This window comes from Triticum dicoccoides, chromosome 6B (assembly GCF_002162155.2).
Source record: "Triticum dicoccoides isolate Atlit2015 ecotype Zavitan chromosome 6B, WEW_v2.0, whole genome shotgun sequence".
Taxonomy (NCBI): domain Eukaryota; kingdom Viridiplantae; phylum Streptophyta; class Magnoliopsida; order Poales; family Poaceae; genus Triticum; species Triticum dicoccoides.
The window spans coordinates 138,503,242-138,513,270 of NC_041391.1; the positions used below are offsets into that span (position 1 = coordinate 138,503,242).

General features: G+C 44.2%; 2 protein-coding genes across 3 annotated transcripts in view; one reads left to right on the forward strand and one right to left on the reverse strand.

Annotated features, from left to right (window-relative positions):
• Positions 1–764: 764 nt before the first annotated feature.
• On the forward strand, positions 765–3,175 carry LOC119320417 (protein Rf1, mitochondrial-like). 2 transcript variants are annotated; one of them, XM_037594516.1, is made up of 2 exons: positions 765–1,039; positions 1,118–3,175. In XM_037594516.1, the coding sequence occupies exon 2, from the start codon at positions 1,242–1,244 to the stop codon at positions 2,757–2,759; it is 1,518 nt and encodes a 505-aa protein (XP_037450413.1). In that variant the 5' UTR covers positions 765–1,039; positions 1,118–1,241; the 3' UTR covers positions 2,760–3,175. The 2 variants fall into 2 exon arrangements, with proteins under 2 accessions (XP_037450413.1, XP_037450412.1); XM_037594515.1 differs by having other exon boundaries at positions 765–1,028.
• Positions 3,176–4,995: 1,820 nt separating this feature from the next.
• Positions 4,996–10,029, reverse strand: part of LOC119320898 (signal recognition particle receptor subunit alpha-like) — a 66,019-nt gene continuing 60,985 nt past the window's right edge. Inside the window, exon 8 of the mRNA XM_037594807.1 lies at positions 4,996–6,955. Within this exon, the coding sequence (XP_037450704.1) occupies positions 5,165–6,955 (1,791 nt within the window). The 3' untranslated portion in view covers positions 4,996–5,164. The remainder of the gene's footprint in view (positions 6,956–10,029) is intronic.

Here is a 10,029-nt window from a genome sequence, read left to right on the forward strand (position 1 = left end):
CGAGTGGCAACATTGAGCGGTGGGGTGGTGACAGGGCTTGGGGGCAACCACGGGAGTGGTAGTCGCGGTGGCGGCCGACGACCAAAATTGGCTGACCCAGTGGGGCGGGTGAGGTAGCGATGAATGTTCAACGATTGGCGGTTGGGCTCCCGACGCATCACTTTTGGTTTTTACCTAAAATTTTGCACGGTATAGCTATAGGGCGGCTTTTGAAAGTGTTTTTCTGGCCCTAAGACCCGAAAGGCAGTTATTGCACATTATTGTTGGAGATGCTCTTAGTGATTTGCCTGTCTTTGAGGTGCATCTATTGTTGTATTCTATGTCTTTTCCAGGTAGCTGTCGCGTTAGTCGGAATTGACGATGCAGCTTAAGGCCAGAAGATTGCCCAGCTCGTATGTGATAATGAATTAATGATGCACTTGTCGATGCAGTCTTCGACTGAACGCTGATATATTGCAGGTGTCAATCAAAATGTTAAAGAATTACGGCGGCTCGTTTTGTCAACGTTGTGATCGTCTGGTGGTCTAGGAACCTTGACGTAATTTTAATTATATTAACGATACTTTATACTTTTGGTGAACTTTTATAATATATCTAAATTCTTTTTGAAAAAAAGAGAAATCTCATCTTTTCCCGTGAACAGAAAGATAAGACATTCAGTCACGCTGGGGCAGGACCGCAGGACATAACTGACAATGGTTGGTTTTCTCATGTGATTTCTTTGTTGCTTCAACCACTGACCACTCCCCCCATTGTGGCCGCCTGCAAACACGCCGTCGCTGCCCACTTCCTCCGTCGCCCCATCTCTATTCCTCGTGGATGTGCCTCTCATCTTCCTTCGAGCGCCAGCTTCGCTCCGCGCCATCCACCGACCAGGTCGCCCGCCACCACCGCGAAGGGCGCCGGTAGGACGGACCCTCCGCTGTGCCGCGACTGCATTCCACCCACCCTCCCCCCGGTCTCCAGCATTGTTGTGACAAGAGAACCCCCATGGCCTGCGATTAGGGGAGTGGAAACTGCATGATTCGGTGAGTCCAAGGTTAGATTTCTGTGCTGAATGTTCGATTGTTGAGTAGAAAGCAAAATGATTTGCCATCCCATCTGAATTTGATTACAGATTTACAGATTTGATCTGCTCCTAAGCCTGGAAAGGAAGTTCAGTCTAGTTCCAAGTTGGGCTGAGTGTCTGACCTCCGTCCGTTATCCAGCCTTGTCGGCACCGACATTCGCAATCTGCGGCAATGCCATGCGTGCGACCCGGCTCGTCCTCCAGCACCGTCTCCGCACGCGCCAACCAGCAGCTGCTAAACAAACTCAAGGATCATCTGGACTCTGGGACGCTCCAGCCGGAGCGCGCACACCAACTGTTCGACAAATTGCTGCGCCAAACGGTTCCGGTATCAGCGTGCGCACTCAACGGCTTATTTGCTTCCCTCGCGCGTGCGCTGCCCTCCGCTGCCTGCACCGACGGCCCTGCTCTAGCCATTGCTCTCTTTAACCGCATGGCTCGAGAAGGCCACCAGGTGATAACGCCCAACATTTTCACCTACAGCATACTAATTGACTGCTGCTGCCGCTCGCACCGCCCAGAGCTAGGGCCCGCCTTCTTTGGCCGCCTCCTCAAGACAGGCCTCATGGCGAACGTCGTTACCTTCACCAGCCTATTCAAGTGCCTCTGTGACATGAAGCGGATAGACGAGGCTGTGGGAGTGCTGCTTCACAGGATGCCCGGAGACATGCCTGATGTCATCTCCTACTCAACAATCCTCAAGGGCTTCTGCAATGAGGGGAGGAGCCAGCTTGCACTTAATCTGCTCCAGATGATGGTCAAAAAAGGAGCTGGCCACTCACCCAACGTGGTATCATACAACATGGTAATCGATGGCTTGTTTAAGGAGGGTGAAGTAAGCAAAGCATGCAATCTATTCCATGAAATGAAACAGCGGGGGGTCGTGCCTGATGTGTGGACATATAATTCCATTATTGATGCAATGTGCAAAGCAAGAGCAATGGACAAGGCAAAATTGGTCCTAAGACAAATGGTTGATAGTGGGGTTCAACCGGATATTGTGACATATAATAAACTGATCCATGGATATTCCATTTCGGGCCAGTTTGAAGAGGTCGTTAGGTTGTTGGACAAAATGAGAAGTCAAGGCGTCAAACCAACTGTTTTTACTTGCAACACAGTCATGGACTACCTTTGCAAGCATGGAAGAATCAAAGAAGCTGCAGAATTTTTTTATTCCATGGTTGAGAAGGGCCATAAACCTAATATAGTCTCATATGCTATTATGTTTCGTGGGTACGCTAAAGAAGGATCCCTTGTTGAAATGACTGATCTCTGTGAGCTGATGGCAAGAGATGGTATTGTACCCGATCTCCATTGTTTCAACATACTGATTAATGCATATGCTAAGTGTGGGATGATGGATGTGGCTATTCTTTTCTTCAAAGACATGTTGAAGCAGGGAGTGAACCCTGATGAAGTCACATATTTAGCTGTGATAGCCGGGTATTGCAGAGTGGGCATGATGGATGATGCTATGGAAAATTTCAATGAGATGATCGGTATGGGAGTACCACATAACGCAACTGTTTACAGGTGCATGATTCAGGGTTACTTAAATCATGGTGATTTCTTGAAAGCAAAGGAATTGATTACTGAAATGAAGACCAAGGGTATCCATCCTAGACCGCGGAAAAGCCAAGGAATTGATCCAGGGTACCTCATGACGCAACTGTTTACAGGTGCATGATCCAGGGCTATTTTCGTCATGGTGATTCCTTAAAAGCCAAAGAATTGATTACTGAAATGAAGAACAAGAATGTTGGTCATAGGCTGCAGAAGGGTAATGGTAATGGAAGGATAAATTATCTTTGACTTGGTTATCCGCACTGGTGAGAGGCCTGATGCTATTACATTTACTTCAGTTACCGGTGGATATTGCTTAGTTGCCAAGATGGAAGCTCTCAGAATACCTAATGCGCTGGTATCGGTTGGTGTGAGGCCTAGTTTAAGTATGCAGCACTTCTCAGTGGCTGCTGTAAAAATGGAAGAACTGATGTTGGGCGAGAGTGTTAACCTTTATCTCACAACTTATGTTTCTGGCATCATATTGGATGGAGAACATTGCTGCATTATTTCAATTATTGTTGCAGCAAAACCTTTTTACTGTTTCATGTTTTATTTTTACTGGCACATTGACTTGATAGTTAAACTGTTTTGCTAAGAAGCTACTCCCTCTGTCCCAATATAAGTGAATTAGTACAACTTTGGTACAAAGTTGTACTAAATCAAAAACACTTATTTTGAGACGGAGGGAGTAAATGTAAATCAGATTGGTACTTCAGTTTAGTTTTTGGTAAACGTTGCATGTCGGCATCAAAGTAAACTAAGTAATTGCAAATTACTAGAGTGTTGCCTGATTAGATAGCTGATGTGATGGAACTGAAAATATAATGGTGTTTTTGGCGTGTACGTTTTAACCCAATGTATTTTTTTCTGTCAGATCCAGATTAGCTTGACAAAATGAAAAGCTAATGTGTTTTTTGTTGACATTGATTGCCAATTGAGTTTTACTTAGTTGCCCGGTGACGGTGCTGTCTATACACCACAGGTTCGGAAACAGATCTCACCAAAGGACAACTCTCATTTGGTACAGTTCTTGCCCTTACAATACTGTTTTGCTACAAAGGCTTGAAGTTCTCGCTCTGTGATACTCACTGATAGTCAGGGATTAAAACACCTATTCGCTCTGTGATACTTGCTGATATTCACAGATAAAAACATGTATTTGGTATATACTAAAAATATCTCTGTGATTACCATAGAATTGAGCAACATGTGATGCACGAAAATATGTTACTCAACTATACTAAAATCAGAAAATGTTGATGTCTGGATAATATTGTAGAAGTCTCGATGAGGCTACCAAATGCGTGCATCTGAACAATTTATCCGGTGTGAGATGGCTTATTATTCGAGGATGTTCAGTTCATTGATAAGGTGTTCACGAAGGAATATTCCATCACTAAAGCAGCTCTCTGAAAGACAATATGCCATTCTGGAGGTGTGCCAATTCAACTATGAAAAAGGTGTCTGTTGAGACTGAATCCCTTCTTTTTCATGTGCTTATAATTCGAAGTAATTAATGGAGGGTGCTTTTTAGACTGCTCTGCTCCAGAAGTTTATGGTTGCAAGCTTGCTGTCTCTTCAAAACATTCTGAAATTCTCATTTGATTACCATTATATCTGCATGCATTTCTCTTATTTCTGGAGCTCATTTGATTACAATTTCATGTCTAGTGATAGTTTCTTCTTTCTATCTTGATTTTCATCCTATGCTATATATTTAGATTAGTCCCTTACTCCCTTCGGCACACTTTGTTTTTGGAACTATTACTTTGGCACACACTTGCAATCTATGAGTATGATACGAATCAATCTGAAGAACGGAGCCGAGTTCCAACACGATCCGATAAAATTTGCAACTTGGATATTCAGTGATACAGGAGCGTAAGTAAACTTTGAGAAACATCTGATAACATCACAATGTAAGCTAACAGACTGACGATGAGGGGATTCAGGTGAGGGAAGACTGGCACTGTTATCTGGCCTCGCCTCTATTGTACAGTATTGCATGAGGCGTGCTCAGCACGAGACAATTTATTATGCGTACAAGAGGTTGGCAAATAAAGCGAACTGGATACAGATTGCCAGCTTCAGAGGCTGAAGCTAAGGCGACGAAGTACCAAAATTGTTCAGAGTATCATCTGTTTCATCAATGGAATTGGCACTCAACAAGTTTCAGTAGGCTTGATTGCACACCTCTCGTTCCTAGCGCTTCGTATCAAAACGAAATAATGGAACCACATGCGTCTGTTACTTTGAGCTCAACTGAAATTTGTACCATAATCCTCTTGCTCCAAAGATTGAGTAGATAATAATTTCTTGTAATCTTAACTAGGAAGTAAACAAGAGCCAAATGAATATACATGAAAAATTCTTAAAAGTAACACAGAAATTTCTAGTTCCAGCCCTTACATAAGTAGCAAACCATGAATTACACATAATTATTAGTGACAACGGCAAAGTCATGGAGGTTTAAAAAGATAAGAAGGCTTATTTATGAAGTAAATATGGGAGTGCAGCACGCAGTATTCACTCCAGGAGGGTATTGACAATGGATTTTACGTTGAGCTTCTTGAGGTCAGTGTAAGACTGACCACAGCCAACGAACATGACAGGAGCTCCAGATACATACACCATGGAAAGCGCTGCTCCAACCTTGTCATCAATGGTGTCAAACTTGGTAAGCAGGATGCCATCTATCGATCTAGCAGTGGGAGCAGTGGAAAGGTCTGTCAGTTTCTGGCTAAACTTGGTGAGCTGATCAACAGCATCATTTCCCACCAGAGCTTCTCCCACAAACAAAACCAGATCCGGGTTATTGAGATTGATGAGCTTGGAGAGTGCCCTCATGAGTGGCTCATTATCTTGCATACGCCCTGCAGTGTCGACAAGAACAACGTCTGATTTATTCCGAGTGGCTTCCTGAATCGCACCCTTCGCCACTACAGCTGGATCCCTTTCGTATCCTTTCTCAAATATTGGAATCTGAAGCCTGCGAGCATGTGTGCGCAGCTGCTCAACAGCGCCAGATCTAAAGGTGTCACATGCTGCCAGCGTGACACTAAGATCATGTTGAAGAAGCCAATAAGCAACCTTTGCGAGGTTAGTGGATTTGCCTACCCCATTAACCCCAACAAAGACTATGACATACGGTGTGCCACGGTCCTTGGCAGCATGAACATCTCTCAGTACATCAATAGATCGCCTTGGGGTCAAAATGCGGACCAGAGCCTCTTCCATAGCTGCCTGAACAGAAGAGGATATCCGTGTGAACGATCCAAGCTTCTTGCCTAGGAGGCTAGCCGCAACTGATTCACAGAGCTTCTCTGCAATTTCCTCGGCTACATTCTTGGTCATGAGCCGGTCTTTCAGAGATTTGAGTGCAGGTTGCAGATCAGACTCCTTCAGTTCTGCATTGCTACCTGCAATGCTCCTGAACATTGAGGAGAACCATCCATCCTTTGCTGTGCTCCTCACAGCTTCATCCTTGTCCATCATGCTCTTCCCCTGGTTGACAGCCGTCTGCTTCCCAGCCCCTCCGCTATGATCCGCCGGGTTGGAGTAATCCAACTTCTTCTCGGATGGTTTCTTATCCTCGGGTACAGGTTTCTTGTCTCTCCCTGGTCTCGGTTTCTTATCCTTGTGCACAGGTCTCTTCGGCTTGTCTCCGCCTTTATCATTGTGCGGAAAAAAGATCTTTTTTATGTTTTCCAAATTAAAAGCCCCGTTGTTGGGACCTCCTTCCTCCTCCCTTTTCACAACAACACCACCATGGCCGGTATGAGAATTCTCTTCCAAACCATTGACGCTACCATCTGCTGCTGAGTTGTGCTTCTCCTGCCGGGAAGGTTCACCATCGGAGTCATCCTTCCCAGACTCATCACCCGTCTTCTCACCCTCACCACCACCACCACCGCCACCGCCACCATGGGGCTGGAGAGCGCCAGGGGATGAAGCTGCTGGAGCAGGCTTCGCGGAGACGGAAGGTGGACGCGACGCGCGCGCCTCGGCCTCGAGATGGAGCTGCCGGAACATCTCGCCGAACTCGTCATAGGACGCGCGGCGCGGCTCGTAGATCCGCGCGAAGTCGGCGCTGACGGCGGCCAGGAGGTCGTCGACGTACAGGAGGTGGAGCAGCCGCCGGTACACGGCGACGAAGACGAGCCCGAGCGCGTTGTCGTAGGCCCACCTGAGCGCGTGCGGGCCGTGGGTGAAGCCGGCGGAGGCGGAGCGGCCCTCGAGGAGGAAGGACCGCACGAGGGCGTCGATCGGTGCAGCAGACACCGTAGCGGCGGCGCCATTTAGCACGGCAGCAACACTCTTGGTTTAGTTCACCATTAGGCCAGAGGAAGGTCCAAATCTGTCTCTAAATTAGATGTTCGTTTATTGATAATCAGCGGGAAGCGGGAATCTATACACATCAAACTGAAGATAATATACACTGATATTTATCTTGATGTGATTTCCACCGAAAGAGAACCTAAACATCTCAAAATATCAACCTTCGCAATGACAACTTGTTTGTGATTACTCTCCCATACTGTCCTGCCAGACTAAAATATGTAGAGATCGTCCATATGGGTGTTTTTTCAGTCTTAATGGACAAAACAAAATCTACAACGTATATTGGATTCAAATCATAATGCGTCCAAATAATGGAATAAAAACTTAAAAGAATATGCAACCTCGTATGATTAAGTCAAGTGCAAGGCAAGATAGCAACTATTGTGAACACACAAGAACTTAAAACCTGGTAGATACATGACTTAGATGAAATATACATTACCCGTCGACTTTGTTCATTTGCTGCTTCAGACCACCATCGAGTATCTTCTCAGGAGAGTAGAGTAGGCCGCCAACAGTATCTCACTGGGGACACCACACCATCGCCAACATGGACCACCGCAGACCATCACATAGAGAAACAGAGGTCGCGTGCGTACCAACCGAGACGCCGCCTGTGTGCAGCACCAGAGCCGACCTCGGTTGGGTGGAGACATGAGGTTGATGGCATGGACTCGAACACGAGGAGGCTGGCGGTGTCGAAGGCCACACGCGGCCATGTATGTTCCTGAGAGGAAACAGAAAATCGAGGGGGGAAACATTTCAGCAAACACGTTCAAGGCAACATGATGAAGGTAGAATTACGATGGTGGCAGCGACGCGTGCGGCGCAGTCTGGCCGCTCAGGCCGTCCGCCCTCCTACTGCAGCTGCCTGGGTGTGGCTCCTGCGCAACTCTTCACAAGTGTATATGAAGAAATTCGGCAGTAGCCGTACGTGCCCGCCCGCCCGCCCGCTGATGGTCGAGAACGGTCTTCCACAACATCTTTCCCCAACGGAAACAGACTGGCTAGTCGTTGGTATCCTTGACCAACAGCAGATCGGGAGGGCGCGAGGTGTTGGCGAGAGAAATCAGGAGGATTGAACGGGGAGGAGAAAGCAAAACGCTGGGAGAGGAGCCTTTTGGAGAAGCGTTGGACATCAATAATGCTAGACCTACATACGAGCTTACATAAAGTTAATCAGATTCATTAATCGTAATTGAAGCATGTGAGGGGCAATCAAGATGGTGGGATGAAGCTGCTGCAATTTTTGTTGAATGTGTGGATGTTTCAGTTTTGATTGGGAAGGTTAAATTTAAGCATTACTTTCATAGTTCAAATCAAGTGGCTCATGTGATAGCCAATTATAGTTTTTGTAATAAGACTTCTAGTACCTGGATGGATGAATCGCCAGGATGTCTAATTTCAAAACTTGTGGATGATGTAATTCCTATCCATGTTGGCCTTCCCTAAAAAAAAAAATGCTACACCTAGAAAAAATCTATAAACAATTTACTTAAGAGGTAAATACACCTGTGGTGTCTGAACTTGCCATGAATGTTCACTTTAGTGCCTAAAGTTGAAAAATACGCCGAACTGGTTTCAAAACTTGGCTGACTCGTGCAAATACGGTGCTAATCTCATATTAGACGTATAGTGTGCTGATGTGGTACCGTATTTGCTTACATGGCATGGGGCCACGTGTAGTGGCGAAGCAAGATTACTTTAATAATATATATGTCTCTGTGACTAGTGGTCCCATATGTCAGAACAAAAAGGAAATTAAAATTAAAAATAGTGCCGGATCAGACACGAGCATACGACCTGAAGTTTGAAGAGAGCATATGCTGACCACTGCATCAAACATACTACGATGACAACTTTGGCCACTACATGTTAATGAATGATAAACAAAAAGGCTTGTGGTGCTTAAATGGGCTGCATCCAGTGACCCATTTAGTGCATGTTATTTTTTTTAAAGAAATGTAAAAGGTCTGTAAATGATATTCATAATAATAAACTTTGCATTCAAATATTTGTGTGTTATTAATAATTACCTCGTGTATGGTTTGTATCACTAAACATTTAAAAATGTATTTAACGAGCATTCGTAAATATAATCTATGATTGTATATTTTAAAAGTTTGTACTTACTAAAAAATTTTAAGCACTCATGGCTTATATTTAAACTACTATTTTCTTAATAATAAGTGAATATTTCAAAAAATTATAGGATTTTTAGTAAGTTATTTTATTACATACCACTATATATTTATTCTGTGTCCACGTAACTATTTGTGTACATTGAGGTTATTATTTATGCACCAAAAATATTTATAACCCATGGCATGATATGGGGCCTGTTTTTTTTAATACGTGCACATGAATATTTGTATACCATAAGGTAATTATTAATGACACACAAATATTTGTATATCAGGAGGTAATTATTAACAACACACAAATATTTGAATGTACTTCTATTTTATGAATTATAATTTACAGACTTTTAGCATTTTTTTAAAGTTAACCTGTACTAAATAGGCACAGAATGCAACCTATTTAAGCACCAAAAGCTATTCGGTGTGTGAATAATCAAAGAGCAAGGTCGCAGGTTCGATTCCAAATGAGCATAATTTTAGTTTCATTTTTTTCTAGACTGATAGGTGGGACCCACTAGTCATATATACAAATAGCACTCAAATAATCATATTTCATCGTTACACATGGACCCCATGCGACATCCGTCAAATACGGTGCCATGTCAACGCATTATACGTCTACATAGGTGTTTAGCACCGTATTTGCACGCGCTAGCCAAGTTTTAGAACCAGTTCAACGTATTTTTCAAGTTCAGGCACTAAAGTGAACATCCATGACAAGTTCAAGCACCACCGGTGTAATTACCTCTTTACTTAACTCTCCAAACTAATCCTCTCTTTCTCTAAATCTAACTAGGGTGGGTTCCTCCTCAAAAATGCTAAACCTACATACGAGCTTACCTAGAGTTAAGTTTCCTTCCTTTATAAACTAATTTTTTTAGGGGTTCCTTTCTAAACTACTAATAATCA

Bases quoted from the DNA above. Each gene is read 5' to 3' on its own strand.
- LOC119320417 (XM_037594516.1), top strand. From the start codon at position 1,242: ATGCCATGCGTGCGACCCGGCTCGTCCTCCAGCACCGTCTCCGCACGC.